The 17,500-nt window shown below is 39.1% G+C and overlaps 3 protein-coding genes across 3 annotated transcripts; all 3 read left to right on the forward strand.

Annotated features, from left to right (window-relative positions):
• The first annotated feature begins 2,607 nt into the window (after positions 1–2,607).
• On the forward strand, positions 2,608–5,353 carry LOC121884428 (protein phosphatase 1 regulatory subunit 27). The gene is made up of 3 exons (XM_042393230.1): positions 2,608–3,411; positions 3,583–3,733; positions 4,357–5,353. The coding sequence occupies exons 1-3, from the start codon at positions 2,976–2,978 to the stop codon at positions 4,475–4,477; spliced, it is 708 nt and encodes a 235-aa protein (XP_042249164.1). The 5' UTR covers positions 2,608–2,975; the 3' UTR covers positions 4,478–5,353.
• A 1,295-nt stretch (positions 5,354–6,648) lies between these two features.
• On the forward strand, positions 6,649–11,284 carry mcrip1 (MAPK regulated corepressor interacting protein 1). The gene is made up of 5 exons (XM_042393231.1): positions 6,649–6,756; positions 7,441–7,534; positions 7,757–7,875; positions 10,297–10,401; positions 10,520–11,284. The coding sequence occupies exons 2-5, from the start codon at positions 7,527–7,529 to the stop codon at positions 10,582–10,584; spliced, it is 297 nt and encodes a 98-aa protein (XP_042249165.1). The 5' UTR covers positions 6,649–6,756; positions 7,441–7,526; the 3' UTR covers positions 10,585–11,284.
• Positions 11,285–12,802: 1,518 nt separating this feature from the next.
• Positions 12,803–15,887, forward strand: alyref (Aly/REF export factor). Its single transcript, XM_042393229.1, has 6 exons — positions 12,803–13,175; positions 14,522–14,680; positions 14,796–14,943; positions 15,149–15,212; positions 15,295–15,484; positions 15,580–15,887. Exons 1-6 carry the CDS (start codon positions 12,933–12,935, stop codon positions 15,592–15,594), a joined length of 819 nt encoding a protein of 272 aa, XP_042249163.1. The 5' UTR covers positions 12,803–12,932; the 3' UTR covers positions 15,595–15,887.
• The last annotated feature ends 1,613 nt before the right edge of the window (positions 15,888–17,500 follow it).

Raw genomic sequence — 17,500 nt, forward strand, 5'->3', positions numbered from 1 at the left:
ACTGGGCTGTAACAAACAAACATTTTCCCCAAGCCAAGGTTCTCCTTTCTTCTGGTGAGGAAGTCACTGCAAAGCAAAGAGAGGGAAGCTAGAAGGAGTATCACCATTGCTCAGGGACACAACCTGCCTGCACCTCCCCGATACCATATAAGAGACTGTGAAACATGATAGTTGCTCTTCCTCAAGCTGTGAACATTCAAATACTCTCACTTCAATTTGTCTAGACATTAGCTCTAAGCCTCTTTCCCCCGTTTCCCCTTTTTAGACCCTCAGAGAGTGCATGGGCAGGAGGTGAGGAATAATAATTAGTAGTGCCATTCAGAGCCAGGGTCAGCTCTTACATTAACAGAAATTCACTGATCATATCCTGCTGAGATTGGACATAATTTTATTAAAATCTTCCACAACAGTACACAAAACTATATATGGTATAAAAAGGCCATACATAAAGCACAAAACCTTTTGTGTTCTCGATTTTGATACAAAGCAATTCAGTAACACTTTATTTTACAGGTCCTTTAATTTTATGCTAATTTCCTGGAAATTTTCTGAGTAATTTGCAGGTGTTTCATTTTTAGGATATTTTACAGAAAGGATTGGGCTATTTGATACAAATTATAAGAAAAAAAACTGAGAAAGTGATAAGTTGGTTTAGTTGGTACCTACTCATATTTGGGTTCATATGTAGTTGTTAATTTGAAAAAAATCTTTTGAAATTAGACACTTAATTCTTTAACAGACAGAAAAAAAACTTACTTTTTAGTGTTTTAAAACACGTATTAGGCTGTTTCTTAAAAACTCTATAATGAGTGAGCGTCTATATTTTGGTAACACATTATTTTATGGATCCCTTACTTTCCCACTACAGTAATTTCCAGGACATTTTTTCATGAATTCCCTAAAAGTAGCTGCTGTGTATCTCTTAATCCTGGAATATTTTCTGAAAGAGTTATGTAATTTGGTAGTACAGTATAGGGAAAATGCACTCATTATAGAGTTTTTAATAAAGAATCTAATTTACTAATATGTAGTTTGAGACACAAAACTACACACTGAAAACTAAAAGTATTTTCTGTCAGGTAAGGAATTGTTAAGAATCTAATTTAGTAAGAATGTTTGCAAATTAAAAACTACTTTTGAACCCAAATAGAATGAGTGGGCACTGCAAATTACTCATTATCCAATTTTCAATCAAGCACATATGCAGCATAAGCCTTTTTATGAAGATGTCGATGGGTGAACAGGTGTTCTTATATGAATAAAATGTAGACTGAATATTAAAGTAAGCAGAAATATGGAGAAAAGCATTAATATAGCTGTAAATGACGACAGAGGAGATCTAGTTCTGTAGCAACGTCATGTTCCAAGTGGTTGGAGTTGTGGTGAGAAATGAGAACCCAAGGATGGCAGCTTTGCTATTTTCTCTGCTACATTGGCAGCAGTGTCTGTGAAATGCCCAAGTCCTCTTGCAAAGGTTTTGTGAACCAGTTATAACCAGCACTGCCCATCTTAGAAGTCTGTCTGGGGACAGCTGGTGCCACGACCACAAAGTTACAGCATAAATCACATGTCCTGCATGTCACACTTGGTGATAAAAATCTGTTATTCCACATTTTAAATACTATGTTTATACATTAAATTCATATATTTACTATGCATGTAATCATGGAGATCAGTGTGATTTATGTTGAGAAACTTGTTGCACCAATCTCATTTAGAAAGCTCTTCGTGCTCTGCAAATCTTGTAGCGCGTGGCGAAAGTTCAGCGTTGTAAATAGCTGCATTTCTGGCAACCGTGTGACTTTTCAGTGGCATTTGTGGGGAGAGGTTATATGTAGCGTCTTTGCCCCATCAGTTGGTCATGACCACGCTCCCATAACCTCCTCACTAAAGGGAATTTTATTGTCTGGTTGTGATGCAAAGGTCAAGCAAGTCTTATGATGGACCTGCAGGTCAATGGGGAACATGAGATGCGACATGAAGCCAAAACACTCAGGAGCACTGGACCAACTTTGGAAAAATATGAAACCCTACTTCAAATCTCCTGTTAATTCTAAAAATAAAAATGTGTGTGTATTTGAAATCAATCTCTAATCTCTTTCGTATAACCAAGATTATATTTCACCATCAAACATGATGTAAGAAGACAAATCAACAACACATTCCAAAACGAAATCATGTGCTGTTGGTGTTTGCGGTCATATGTTTGGCCTGCAATACACCTCTCATTATTAGCACCAAAACAATATGATTCCAGATGATTGACACATATAGCTGCTTGTAATACCCCAAAAAGGAAGATAACCGGGCTCCACGCAATGCGTTTTTGGTATAGTCTGCCTCATCTGGCAATATTTTAAACTTTCAGCTGTCTTACTGATTATGGTTGTTTTCTAAATGTTTATGTGGTAAGATGTCTCAAGCAAGACTCAAAGGGAACATTTTGGTTGTCAACATTTTTTATGACCTGGGGGTGGGTGCAGTGTCAGTGGGCATGTGACTGCACAGTGGGTGGAACCGCACTAGGGCCACTCATTTCTAAGCTGAAGTCACTGGATATTAGGCCCTAAAATAGCCCTACAGAGGGTATATAGGTGTCCTCTCCCACTTGCCCCATCAGACAACAGTTCTGTCCAACGGCAAACATACTATGTAACCAACTTTTTCGAAGTTAGATGGTAGAAATTCACTGCAAGCAAGAAAAAGAGCACCATACAAGCTAAAAGAAGGGGACTGGGACATAGTGAAGTGAAGAAAAGGATTTGAAAAGCCCTTGTTTTATGCAAAGTGAGTGACAGCAGGAGATACTTCAGCTGGAAACTAAAAGGATAAGAGGCAAGCGAGGAGAGGACAAAAAGGACACAAAGCAAAGGATACTGCTATTTTTTGTTGGATTGGTTTGTCCTGTTGGATTTCTCATTCCCCTCCTCCTGGGCTGACAGCAAAGGGGGGAGGCAGCCATAACCACTGCAAGGATGAAGTACAACTACCACGTACCAGTGTCAACATACACACGCAGCTCCCAGTACACACCAACATACCACACACCAACCTATTACACTCCCTCACATTACACACCAACTCACTACACACCCTCGTATACCTCCACTACAAAGTACACCCCGACACATTATAGCACGACACATTACACCCCATCACATTACACATCCACTTACAAGTCTGCATCAACATATGTCCCTTCATATAGCAAAGCGTCACGGTACAGCTCAACACGTCGCACACAAGTGCAGGAAAATCCTGCACCTGTGATACCTGTCACACCTGCAAAGAGAACTGTGCACTTCCCCAATGACATCGTCTTCCAGGATATTGTTAGACGTGGAGATATGGAGCAAATTGGGCGGTTCATGAGAGCAAGGAAGGTTCGTGTGGATACACTCTTCCACTCAGGTGAGTGGAGTCTCCACAGCTGCTACTTTTTCCTTAACTTTAAAACGAGATTTGAAATTAGAAAATATTCCAACAAACAAATATCAATTAGATGTCAATCACAGACCTGATTTGACTGCATGGCTGTGTACAGCAGTGCTCCAGAGGACTTATGCAGTCTTGTATGTGCAGGTATGGCAGCACTACATGAAGCTGTGCTAACAGGAAACCTGGAGGTGGTGAAGCTGCTCGTGAAATATGGCGCTGATGTCCATCAGAGAGATGAGGATGGCTGGACGCCACTTCACATGGCCTGCAGTGACGGCTATCCGGAAATTGCAAGGTAATAAGGTGACTTTTTAACCTTTTAGTCACTGGTGGTCATACAAATTAAATCATACAAATCTCTGTGGAATTGCTGCTGATTTCTAGAAAGTGAAGTTAAACTCTTTCCTACAAACCACATGTATTTAATGCCAAATATAGAACAGTTAGTGGCATTTCAAACCACACTAATGTGATACTCAAAATAAGCATTTCTCATGTGACATATGGATGCTTGAAATACCCCTTAAGGAGCAGGAAGAGGTCAGCTAACTGCAATGACTTCACTATACACTTATCTGGATATGACCCTTTGAACACTGACAATTTAAAAAAAAAGACACATACACATGAAACTGAGACAAAATTCAATTATCTGAGTACACAAAACATAGTATTTAACATAAAGAATCCCAGAGATTAAAAGGAGGATAAGAAAAACAAACTGAGTGAATTTACATTGTTAAGGAGAAAGGATAGTCATAAGCTGAAAAACAATACAAACTACTTTTGAATTTTAATTTTCCTTAATTCTGAGGTGAAACAATGAAGAAGATCAGTTGCACTATTGATTAACTATGCCATGTTTTTCTATGTTGTCTTACATTTGTCTGACAACACTCTTTTTAATTCTCCTCTCAGTTATCTGCTGTCAATTGGAGCCAGTACCGAGGTAGAGAATGAAAGTGGAGAGAAGCCTGCAGACCTCATCGACCCAGACTGCAAAGAGCTGGCCAAAATGTTTGAGACAGGCTGTGTGTGATATTGGGTCCCAAATGGACCCAGGAAAGAACAACCACAAAGAAAACATGAAGAAGCTGAACAGCCGCAATATTCAACATCATACAATGCCAAAAAAACAGGGCATAACAGGGCGGAACAACATGGCCGCTGCATCTTGCTGATCCTGTTGTGCAAGATGGCGGTTCTGTTTGTTGCACAAATTGCTGTGAGATTTATATTTTTATAATTATGGCAACAAAACTATACTCCAGTAAGCTGTATTTCTCTTTATGGTGGTTATTTTATTTAATTTTTTTTTTGACTTTTATGTGTATTTGTGTATTTGTTAAAATGTTGGTGTCCACGCTGTAAATGTTAATCTGCAAATAGCTCTCTGTCTTCACTCACAGCTCATGTAACACAATATCAACAGTGTGTTAGTGAACTGAAATTTCATCTTTACAAGTTATCCATGGTCCATGGTCTGAATACTTAATCCCTGCTTAAGAAAATTGGCTGAATCTTTATCCTCATGAGCATTTAAGTTTAAACATTTAATCACTTTGTTTAATCATTTGCACTCTGCAGACTGTTTGCTTCCAAATTAGAGATGAGTTGTTTGTGTCTTACAGGAGAGTTATAAATCCTTACTGCTGGGCAGAAGGAGGATTTTCCAAATTAATAATTGATACTTCATTGATAGATCAGAAATTTAAAAAAAAAACTAATTTCAATTTCATGCTGTACAAGCATCTCTACTGCTGCAGTATTTTTCCCCAAATGTGTTGTTGTTGTTGTTTTCTGTAGTAGAAACTGTGCTGAAGAAAATATGTACGTCAGCAATTGAAGTCTTATAATTTTCTCTTCAATAATTATTTTTGTACGTTTTCGTAAATAAAGATATCTTTTATAAATATGACAGAGTTCTGTGTGGTCACTTAAATGCACTACAAGGAACAAACGGGAACACAGCTACATTTTAACAAATATCACAGCAAGCTACAGCTTTTCAGCCATCATCTTTGTGTAAACCTTTCTTTCTATGCTGTAAGAATACCTGGGATACATGGAGTACCCTCAAATATAGTCTGTCTTTCCTACTATTGCTTTTAAATTGTAATAGTACATTGAAACAAAGATTATTATATTTTAACAAAAAATATAATAAAATAAAAATATATATGGCATCCTGACATTAATGTAAAAATGAAAAAATAGTAGCAGAAATGAAAAAAACATAATGCTGTATTTTGTATGTGAACATATTTTTTCTAAAGGAAATAATAACAGTAGGTGGAGAAAAGGCTATGTAAGTCATACATATTTTGTTATTTTAACTGTTTCGAAGAAAAAGCTCATACCAGAGTTTGGGACTGCCTCGTCCTCTGTGCCAAGTCTTCAATTAAAGTCCCCCCTCATTCAAAAATGAATGCTGTGTTAGCTTCACTGTGCAGAATGATGCATGTGCAGAGTTTGACACTAGAAAGATGTTTTCACATTCATCTGCTGAAGGGGGAAAACCTCTCCCTGCTCACCTTAAATCTGAATTTAAGGCGTGTACATACAAGGCAAGTATGATTTTGTGAAATCACAAATCATTTGGGAGTCAATCATAGTTCAGTATGCAACTTATATTGATCCTTTTAACTTATGTAAACTGTCTTTGAATACCCTGAAAAGCACTCTATGAATAAAATGTGTTATTCTTCTTCTTCTTCTTATTATTATTATTATTATTATTATATAAGTGTGATATGGAAACTTGAAACCTCCAGCACACACACGCACACTGCGAATGGACTTTATAGTGAAGGAAGGAGGAGACATCCTCTGTTTGTGTGTCCAGTTAAACTTTTTTTTTTAATTATTATAAAATTAACTAATTTATTTAAAAAATGTCACTGATTCTCGACTTGTCAATGAGGGATGAGCAGATGTAATCTTAATTATGTTTAAAAAGGTAATCAAACTATAATAAATTATTATAACAAAATTATTACTTTTATGATCATTATTATTTGTAAATGTCTTAAAACATGCCTGAAGGGAATCTTTAAGCTACTTTAGTTGACTTTGTTTGCACTGTTGTGTAAGTTTGTCTATGCATTATTATTATTATTATTATTATTATTATTATTATTATTATTATTATTATTGTTACGTATTATGATTTTGAGAGCCCTTTCACTTCCGTGTCTTTTATAGGTTCCTTGATCTTTTCCCGGAAATGATTGGTTGGCATTGGCAACGTTTTAGCCTGGTCTAGCGGCGTACACAGTCCTGAATAAAGAAATCGAAAGGCAAGATTAAAGAACAAAGGTTTGTAGAATAGATTAAAGCTGTGTTCTTTACGGGTCATCTTTTAAAAAATGTACAACTGTGCTAAGCGTGTTTCTAATATATATTTGGCACCAGTAACGCTGGTAACATATTAGCTGTTTTAAGCTAACGTTACGACAAGACAATGTAAATCACCAGCTAGCGAGAAGGCTAAAGTTAGCTGAAATGATTGTGTCAGCAAATCTATAGTTAGCGTTAGCTGTCCCTCAGGACATAGCTATAGTCGAATCACAAAATTGAGAAACCACTTTAGAGACAAACATACTGTTGTCTTGTCGAGGAGGATTTCTCCAGTGGTGAATGTACCGAGGTTTGTCTCCGTAACTTAGCCTGCTGCTAACACTACTGAAGCAATGTCAGTCAAAACGTAAACAAAAGTCCCCCAGATCAGCTAACGTTAAGATTTGTTCATTTTTTCAGACGCACGGCGTATCATTGCTATAGAGGAAGTAGCTGACACTAGCAACTATGAGTGAACACCACTCGTATTGTTACTAACGTTAGTTAACTTATTGTAACTCTTTAAGATGATGCAGTTTATTGTAAGTTAAGTGACTAGCAAGTAATGGACTAATCAGCAGTGTCACTAGGTTACGTAAGTGTAAATGTTTACTTCCTAGATCATGTTGGCATACTAAAGTTGTCATTGTTGTCCATTGTTAGAATTCAGCCGAGGACTTCTGAGCCTTTGTATTCTTCAAATCCACTCACCATAGAGGAGCAAGGAGCGAGTACAGACTGCAAACAGAATGACCAGGTCTGACAAGAGTTATGGCACTTCAGTGTTAAATGCACAAGTACAAATGGTCCAGTGTTAATAGTGACCATTAAAGTTTCATTACATGTAATTTTGAGTGTGTAGTGCTTTGGGCACATATATTATGTCAACTTTAGCTTACAGTAAACAGTGATTAAAATACTTCAGTGAAATGAAATCTCTATTCATGCTGCTAATTTTGCTGTTTTCATGTTTGTGAAGCTCATCTGCTCCCAGGATGGTGAATAGTTACAAGCGGACTTCAAGCCCCCGATCCCCTACTAACAGTGGGGAGCTCTTCACCCCGGCACATGAGGAAAATGTGCGCTTTATCAATGATAGTAAGTAGTAACCCCCCCCCCCCCCCCATCATTCATATATATATATATATATATATATATAATTATCTGTCAGAATAACATAAGCCTGTTATTTTACTAATAATCAGAACAGTAGACCTCTCAGAACTAAAAAATGTCTTCTAACCACCTCAATCAAAATAAACTGCACAATTCACAAAGAAATTGAACTTGCTCAGTTAGGGCGAGTACACTTTCTTTTATCAGTTTTGGTCACAGCTGTTTTCCTGATGGCTTATGACATAACAAACACTGCAGCAGGAAACTAAACTTTGTCCCATTTGTGTACATGCTTACCCCCTAAAGTTAAGTGGGTGATAGGTCCATTGCGGTTGACTCACCTGTTCCATAACTGCAGGAGTAATATGTTCTGATGAAACAGTTCATCAAGTTCAGCAGTAAACCAAGCACAGTGCAAAGAGCTTAATGTTGGACTTTTAAAAACAATCTGACTGAGGCGTGGTTCTGGATTCTTAATATTTATACATGTATATACACACACAGAAACACACACACTACCGGTCAAAAGTTTTAGAATACCCCCTTTTTTCCAGTTTTTATTGAAATTTAAGCAGTTCAAGTCCAGTGAGTAACCTTAAATGATACAAAGGTAAGCGGTAAACTGCCAGAGGTGAAAAAAAGTTTAGATTACCAAAAACTGAAAAATAATGTAAATTTCAGAGTTATAACTCAGGTTAACAAAAACCAGATCAAAACTGCTTTTTTTCAGCAATGGACCTAAATGAAGTCTTGAAAGTTGATGCAAATAATTCCCACAGATGTCCCAACTTTTGTTGATTACTCACAAACCCTCAGTCTGTATAAAAGCTTGGAGGAGGAAGCGTGATGGTCTGGGACTCGTTTGCTGGATCCAGAGTGACCTGGACCGAAAGGGCTTTCATAGCATTTTACTGAGCCACACAGTATCCTCTGGTCTACACCTAGTTGCTCAGAGGTTCATCCTACAGCAAGATAATGATCCAAAACATACCTCCATGCTGTCAGTAGGCTTCAAATCGTGGAATGGCCAGTACTGTCTCCTGAGCTAAACCCCATTGAGCTGGTTTGGAATGAACTGGACTGAAGGGTGAAAGCAAAACAACCTGTCAGTGCAACACATTTGTAGGTACTTCTAACAGAAGAACTTTCTGAACAATATTTGATTTCCATTGTAGAAAGAATGCCACAAGTGTGTTACATCTGCAAAGGTGGCTACTTTGATGAGTCAAAAATTTAGATTAAATTTGTTAAACGAAGAAATTCCATGATATATTTTTTCACATCTCTACTTGTTTATATGTTTTATGCTTTAATTTCAGGGTACATTCAGATATTAAGTTATGTACTGTAAATTTCAATAAAAACTGTAAAAATCGAGTTGTCCTAAAACTTTTGACCGGTAGTGTGTGTGTGTGTACATATATATATTCTTAATATTGTGCAGAGCAGAACTTTTCACTATGATCACTTTGTGTGCGGCGTGTAAACATGACACCTAATCATTGTATTGCTCTCTCACATGTAAACATTTGTGGAAATTGCCATTCTGATTGATTTCATTCAGAAAGAATACAATGACTTGTGTAACTGAAGCTCATATTGCTTACATTTAAAGGTACAGAGGTAACGTTTCCCAAAACTCATCGTCTCATCATGTATTTAAGATAGATGCCATGAACTAAACAGACTAATTTTTTTGTCGTTTGTGCCATTGTCAACAGTATGCCATGAAATTAGATAACATGAATGTGTACGCCTGTTACACTTATTCATATAGTGAGTTATACTCATCATAACATTGTAACATAATGGACTCATACCTTAAATAGTTTAGACGGTTAATAGAGCGAGAAAACACAGTATGTGCTCACATGAGGGCACAATTTTGCACACAACAACGGCATCACAGCATTGTGGCTCATCAGTCAGTTTCTGTCCCCACAATGCAAGAGGCCATATAAAGAGTCTTAACACTACTGCTTGATGAGTCTATTTTCACTTTTTGCAAAGCTGAGGGAACCCTACCTTTTTTATCATATGGATTTTAAGTCCAGTGCAGTACTACTGACCACAAGCCACACTTCAGATTGTTTTTGAATGATCACTTCAACCATCATTATTAAAAGGATCAGTAATGCTATCTGAAACAGACAACTTAAGTCGCCCACTCTGGCTACATGTTTATAGGTACTATACTGGCATTGAAGCACGTACCTACTTTAAAAAGTGCTAAATAACAAGTTTGCAAGCTGCCAGATATTTCCAGCACACTGCCTCAGATGCAGTGATATACTTCATTGTTTGCTTCAGTCTGTCTTGTTATGTTGTTACTAACATGTATCCAAGGTAGGATAAGATGTCCTACATGTAACAAAAAGCATTGTTTTCTCTATTGTTTCACAGCCTGGCAGTGTGTGCTCAGAGACATCAGATCAACACAAAACAGTGAACGTAATGAACGTGGACCACAGGAATATGTGGAGAAGAACCCAAATCCTAACCTACATTGTAAGTTACAGTGTAACTGAAATGAATTGTGTTTTTCTGTCTGACATGTCAACAAAGGATTAATACTCATCCTGCACCAGCCAAATAACAACTTTATTTTTTCTGTCTGTTCCTGCAGCTTTCACACCAGTGGACCTGAGTGACCTCAAGAAACGCAACACACAGGACTCCAAGAAGTCCTAGTCTTTCTCATGATGGTCCAGTCGCTTTTTTCCACCCATTATCCTTGAGAACTTTTCCTCCATCAGCCCTCTGTCAGCCAGAAAGTCAGCCCTGTTGGCCAGTCTTGCACAGAATCTCCATTCTAAACTCTGGACCATAGCAACCCCCGTCTCTTTCTTTACACTCTACAACTGACTAAGAAGAAAATAGCTGGGATTTCGGGGAGCAGAAATTCTCCTCTCTCTTGGTTCATGATTTTTCAAGCCACAAAATCTTTTTATGTACATTCTTTATGTGGACGGGACTGATGCAAACTTTCATCAAAATTTGCTGACATCTGATGCTGAGGTACAAACTGTTGACACTCTCCACAGGACACAAAAGACTGCAGTCTTAAATATAAACCCGGTTTCTTTTCAACTACTACTACTACTTATAAGACCTTGGAGGAAAATGCGAAAGGGCTGACTTCTATTTTTTTTAGTTTGTTTTGGAAGATAGTTTGATAGATAAATTGTAGACGTAATGAAATGGTCACATTGGATAAACACTTTATGGGCAAGTTTTGGAAGCCAAATGCAATGTAGAAGGCCAACATTTTTATTATAAATTTTCTTGCCCTAAAATGGACTTTACTAAGTAGAGACCTCCCCGAGTATGCTGCCCTTGGTTAACCCCCCTCCCCTTGAAACAAAATGTTGAATAAAAGACTTTTACAGTACACCTGCTTGCATTGATCCTACATAGATATTTACCAGGTTGGATGTCACTTTGGGTGCATCACATGAGACATTAATGAATGCAACTACATGAATTTTACCATTACAAACAGATTTTTCTGCACAGTGAAATAAAACAAAGATACCCTTTGTACTAAAAGGAATGGGCATGGCAAGAGGAAACTAACTGAAACTTACCATAAACTAACCCTGAATCTTACACTGGCAGACATTTTATAAAGCCAAATAACTATGAGAAGCTGTTAAAACAATTATGCTATGTCCTGGTTACACTGATTTATGGAGTCCAACTAACAGTCATTATCAATTATTTTCTCAATTGATTAATCGTTTGACCTATAAAATATCAGAAAATGTTAAAAAAAAAAATGCTAATCACACTTTCCCAAAGCCCAAGTTGACATACTCAAATGGCTTGTTTTGTCCAGCTAATAGTCCAAAACCAAGATATCTTAGGCTAAGAAAAACAGCAAATATTCACATTTAAGAGGCTGGTTCCAGTGAATTTTTGGCATTTGTATATTAAAAATTACTTCAATGATTAATCACCTTATCAAAATACTGTTAATGTGGATGAATTTTCTGTCATTGACACATTGTTTAATCAACTGATCGTTTCAGCCCCAACAGATTTGAATCTATGAAGCAAAACTAAAAGGACAGGTTCACAATTTTTTAAGTCTGACTCAAAACAAGAGTCAGGTGCCCATATGAACACTGAGAGATGTTTTCCTCACTGTAATCATTCCTCCTTCATACTGGCTACTAAAAGATTCCCTTCAAATGCACTTTCAGTGTAAGTGATGAGCGCCAAAACCCACGTTTTGTGCAAAAATGCATTTAAAAGTTTATCTGAGGCTTATATGAGGCTTCAGCAGTCTGAGTCAGTCGTATCAAGTGGATATTTGCCACATTTACATTACATTTATGTCTTTTTAGCATCGAATTCCCTCTTTGCATTTCCTTGGATAGTGTTTCCCCGTTGAGCTGCGGTGGAAGTATAGTTACAAAAAAAGTGACTGGCACTAAAAAGACTAACGTTGAAAGATATTTACTTGATTTGACTAGTTTGGACGGCTGAAGCTTCATATTAGCTTCAGATAAACTTTCAAATACATTTTTACACAGAAGGAGGCGTGTGGATTTTGGCCCACATTACATTGTAAGTGCATTATGAAGGGATCTTCTAATGGCCAGTATGAACAGGAGGTATGATTACAGCAAGAAAAACCTGTTTCAATGTTCATTTCGGCACCTGACTGTTGTTTTAAGACGGACTTGGAAAAATTGCAAACCCGTCCTTTAAACTATAAACATGAGTTATTTAGTAACATGATTCAATCGTGTATGTTGATTAGTGTTTATGATATATTTTACTGTGTAGTACTAGTATTATCATAGAAAGAGGAATGTGTTTTAGTTTATGACTATACGTATTACGCGTTGACGTCACGCTTACGTACAGTACGTACTAACGAAGCAGTTTGTCTATATCCTGCGAACGCAAGCTCATTGTTTTCTCGTCGGTGCAGAGAGCGTCGAGCTGTGAGAGGGCAGGGAGAGGGACCAAGCGTTTCTAGGCTTAATTTTTATATTTCTTTAACAGTTTAGCAGTATTGGGGCAGCATAATGACCGATAAAATGGATATGTCTCTAGACGACATTATCAAGCAGAACAGGCAGCAGAGAGGCGGAGGCCGGGGTGGAAGAGGTCGAGGCCGCGGAGGCTCCGGCGGTGGCGGCAGAGGAGGAGGCCCCGGGCGTCTTGGAGTCGGCGGTGGAGGGTTTGGAGGCCGAGGCGGCGGATCCGGCCCCATGAGGAACCGCCAGAACCTGAGCCGCGCTAGAGGCAGACCGACGCCGTACAGCAGGGTATGAGAAAGTTAGAGGAAATGAGCTGAAAAAGGAAAAAAGCCCTCGGCAAACCTGAAAATGCCCGGGTAACATCCTTCTGTTCTCCCTCTAGTCAAGTGAATAAAATGATTGCTAACCGCCGAGTTTCCCCTCGGAGGAGAGCTCTATAATTTGCGGTTAAGCATTAATGGAAGTTGTATGCATAGTGTGTCCCTTCTCCCACAACCTGTATATGTTACACCATTTTTTCCAAGAAGAGGCCCTTTGGAAACGGCTACATTAGCTAACTAGCTAAAGTTGGATCGCCATTTTGAATCCAAGCAGCTTAAATTAGAGCTAGTCGTCCACGGGTCGATAACGGTGCTTTTCCACCCCAAGTGTCAAAAATGATGGTGAGAGGAAGCCACTTCATCGAGAAAATCATCCGCAAATGATTTTTTTCCGTCACTGTGGAAGCATAACTTAGTTTTTGTCCTGGTGCAGCGGCCTTTTGTTCGGGAGTGGCCGGCGGGCTCCATAACAAGGCCAAATTTCGGTGGCTTTTCAACCAGTGTGGCTGGATCAGTGGACTTCAACCCCCAGATAGTGTTCCGATAAGGCAAATCTTCACTCTTTTTTAAGTGTGAATGTGTATCTATACAAAGCCCCAGTGAAAATGGCGTGGCCTCAAAATGGACGCTCAGATAATCCACGCTTGCATAGATGGGATAGCTGGCCTGTTTTTTTCTTCTAGTTTTTCCGATCCACTCCCCCCTCCTCTTATGGACACTTCCCCTTCATGAAAAGCCCCCTTTTCGTGGCTTTGTAAAGAACTCTTGGGCGGGCCAGGAAACATGGTGCAACGCTGGAGGCAACACTGCTTCAGATGGCGACCCGAGGATCATTTCTGGAGAGCCTATGGTGGAGGCGCAGATGGCAAGAACAATGGGCAATATTGGTAGCAAGCCAGGGTGGGCAAGTTATGGGTTTAGTATAGAGATTGTGGGTGGGTTTGGAATAATTAACTTGGCTCAATTGTGACTTAGTAGTCGTTGAGTAGATGTATACAGTCTCAGCAGATGCCACTAGATCTTATAATCTTTTTTTACATAATGTGTGTATATATAGAGAAAGATATACAACACATCCCCTTGCCGACATAGTTAAGTTGTGTGTCCTATGTATGTCTTCCTTTTTCTGAAGTGATTCACTTGCTTGTAGTGATGGGGTGGGCAGGGTACTTTGGGGACCCTCTTGTGGGAGCTGAGCGCCCTGTTGGAAGTGGAGCCCCTGCTTGCCCCAACACCCAGCCGTGTGGACTCTGTGATTGACAGAGGCAAGGGGATCCTGAAGTCAGCAGGTGCGTTCTCTTTCATCTGTTGCAGCCTAAACAGCTTCCAGATAAGTGGCAGCACGACATGTTCGACAACGGCTTCAGCGGCTTCAATGGTGCTGCTGGGGGTGGCGGCGGAGCTGGCGTGGAAACTGGAGGGAAGCTACTTGTCTCCAATCTCGACTTTGGGGTCTCAGATGCAGACATTCAGGTACTTTGGTTTTCACCTTTACCCATTTATGTTGTGGGATGAACATGTTTGCTGTGGGTTGGTGTGGTAAACGAGGCAAAGAGATGGCTACTTAGTGTTTTGCTCTCTTTTTCAGGAACTTTTTGCCGAATTCGGGACACTGAAAAAGGCTGCAGTTCATTATGACCGGTCCGGAAGAAGCTTGGGAACCGCAGATGTCCACTTCGAAAGGAGGGCAGATGCTCTCAAGGCCATGAAACAGTACAATGGCATCCCACTTGATGGTATGCCTAAAGCTTCATATATACACACACACCTGTCATCTTGTGTTGAGCTTTGGCTGCTCATGTTTTCACCACTTTTCTTAACTTTGTTGATGTGATTATCATTTTTTTAATCATTGAATCAAAAGCATTAATTGTCTACTTGCTTGACTCTCATCACTACTGCCCTGTTCAAATTGTAAGGTCCATGTCTTTGTTTTTCCAGGGCGGCCTATGAACATACAGCTCGTCACATCACAGATTGACACACAGAGGCGACCTATGCAGGGGTAAGTGGAGTCGTCTTTTGTTCAAGAAACTTGACTTGCAAACATTGTGGATGCCATGTGTGATGGGCGCTTTTGTTCTCAGTCTGAACAGAGGTGGTGGAGGCATGAACAGAAATCGTGGAGGCGGTGGTTTCGGGGGCATGCAGAGAGGCCGCGGCGGACGTGGTGCAGGCGGTGCCAGAGGAAGGGGTCGAGGTGGCCGCGGGGGTAACAGCAAGCAGCAGCTGTCGGCAGAGGAACTTGACGCCCAGTTAGACGCCTACAATGCCAGGGTATGTTCAGCTGTATAGCTGTAAAATAGATTGTCTGTCAATTAACCATTCTAGTTTTTGCAGCTGTCTAATTTCACTCTTTATTGTTTTCACAGATGGACACCAGCTAAGAAATGAAGCTGTTCCTCCTGGTTGTCGTCCCTCCCTGTCTGCACAAAAGGGTGGTTGTTACAAATGTGCAGAATATTTTACACTTGGTTGTCTTCTGATGTGATTGAAATTATTGTTCCCACCTCTTCTTTTAAATGCGCTGAAGTGTTTTTTACCAGTATTTTTTTTTCCTTTTTTCTGACGAAAATGGTTTTGACTGTAGGTAAATAAGAACTGGGTTTTTCCCAGTTCATTCCTCCACCTTGTAGTTAATGGAACTTGTAATAAAAACCTGCAGTGTATATTAACCAAATACTGTCTCTTGCTCCTTCTGTGTCCATATATCCATTAAGTTCTAATATTTCTTGATTTAATGAAAGTCCTAAGTATTTTGGTGCTCAATCTACATGAAGTGATTTTCCATGTTTTGTCTTTTTATACTAAACAGTATCCAATCTGCAGACACCCACTATGTTGTCTGTTATTTGGAATAAATTGATTCCCATTAGTGGCAAAATAATATCTAGCCTTTGATTAGATCTTAAGCATCCAAGTGAGTGATATATTTGCCTGATGGTTTTAGTGTCATCATGCTGAAACCACAATGACCAAAAAGAACAGATAGAAATGTTTTATCTAAACCAGACAGAATGGAAAAACTATTGACCCAGTTACAAAACATTCTGTAACATCTAGATCAATCATTGAGTGGCCAGGCATAAGTAGCTCTAACCTGCTAAAACTTTTGCATTTATAGTCTGAAGGGTCAACATGAGTAATCACCTACTTGAGAACAAACTGCTAGAGTTGCTAAATGACTTCTATGTGTTGAGTTGTGTATCAGTCCACAGTATTGAGCTGACAATGACTTGACAGTAGAGAAAAATATTCCCAGAGCTGAGTAGCCCGAACAGTCTCATGGTCATAATTGAACGCAGACGTGGTTTTACCCACAATGAAATAAAAGTACATGCACTACCACAGCTCTGCCGCTAGATGTCGTCCCGCGCTGTGTCGTTTATTTAGGGTCAACAGCCTCAAGTTCAGTTTTTGAAATGTACTTGTTCTAGTGTGTTTGCCACGCCTATAACGTAGTGAATCATTCTTTATGTTCACAACCTTCGTGAATTATGAACTTCTGTAGTCACTCATAGTCAACAGGAGGATATCAGCTCTGTGAATGGGCTAAAACTGAGATTGGTGTGAAGTGAAGAAAGTGTAAAATGTCTGCACCTCCTTAAGTAGCCATTTGTCAAAGTCGAGTGTTATGCCAAAGATAGTCTGCCTGCAGAGCTCCACTGTGGGGACGCTTCCGGTGCAGGCTCCTCTCTCACGTCAGCTCCACTGTCAGGACAGGAAATGCCACCAAAATAGGACAACACAGAAGAAGATACCTCCGCTGTCAGGAAAAAAAAACAAAGAATTATCTGCTGTCACAGCAAATACATGTTGCTGTTTAACATGATTCTGTCAATGATATATATTAATCCTACCCACAGAGGAGACCTGCAGGCAGACCCCTCTCGCTAAGCCTGCGTGCTCATGCGTGTTTTAGGTTTAGGTTTTAAGGGCTGAAGGTTTAGGTTTTCATGATTGCAGTGAATACATTTTCTTCTTTTTTTACATTGTCATTTTCAACTGACAATCTAGCCTTGTTTTTTGAGATGATTGTCAGTGAACAAGTACTCAGATCCTTAAGTAAAAGCAGTAATAGTAAATATTTATCTAGTATTTTAGTACTCCAGTATTTTTTGCAGTCAGTCAAAAATAGTAAAAAGGTCTACAAGTAGCCTACATATACTGCATTAAAAAATTTACTTAAGTAGAAGTTCAACTGCTTTAGCTATAAAAAGTAAAAGTTATGCAGAATGTCCAGTTTCAGAGTGCTATTATTAACCTTTAGTTTTATTGTTCCACCGAGCTGCA

This window comes from Thunnus maccoyii, chromosome 18 (genome assembly GCF_910596095.1).
Source record: "Thunnus maccoyii chromosome 18, fThuMac1.1, whole genome shotgun sequence".
NCBI lineage: Eukaryota > Metazoa > Chordata > Actinopteri > Scombriformes > Scombridae > Thunnus > Thunnus maccoyii.

Coding starts and splice junctions, on each gene's coding strand:
- alyref (XM_042393229.1), top strand. CDS start 12,933: ATGACCGATAAAATGGATATGTCTCTAGACGACATTATCAAGCAGAAC. Junction 13,176..14,521: donor GACCGACGCCGTACAGCAGG/GTATGAGAAAGT, acceptor CATCTGTTGCAG/CCTAAACAGCTTCCAGATAA. Junction 15,213..15,294: donor CAGAGGCGACCTATGCAGGG/GTAAGTGGAGTC, acceptor TTTTGTTCTCAG/TCTGAACAGAGGTGGTGGAG.
- LOC121884428 (XM_042393230.1), top strand. CDS start 2,976: ATGAAGTACAACTACCACGTACCAGTGTCAACATACACACGCAGCTCC. Junction 3,412..3,582: donor GGATACACTCTTCCACTCAG/GTGAGTGGAGTC, acceptor TTGTATGTGCAG/GTATGGCAGCACTACATGAA. Junction 3,734..4,356: donor GGCTATCCGGAAATTGCAAG/GTAATAAGGTGA, acceptor TTCTCCTCTCAG/TTATCTGCTGTCAATTGGAG.
- mcrip1 (XM_042393231.1), top strand. Junction 7,876..10,296: donor TGTGCGCTTTATCAATGATA/GTAAGTAGTAAC, acceptor ATTGTTTCACAG/CCTGGCAGTGTGTGCTCAGA. Junction 10,402..10,519: donor CCCAAATCCTAACCTACATT/GTAAGTTACAGT, acceptor CTGTTCCTGCAG/CTTTCACACCAGTGGACCTG.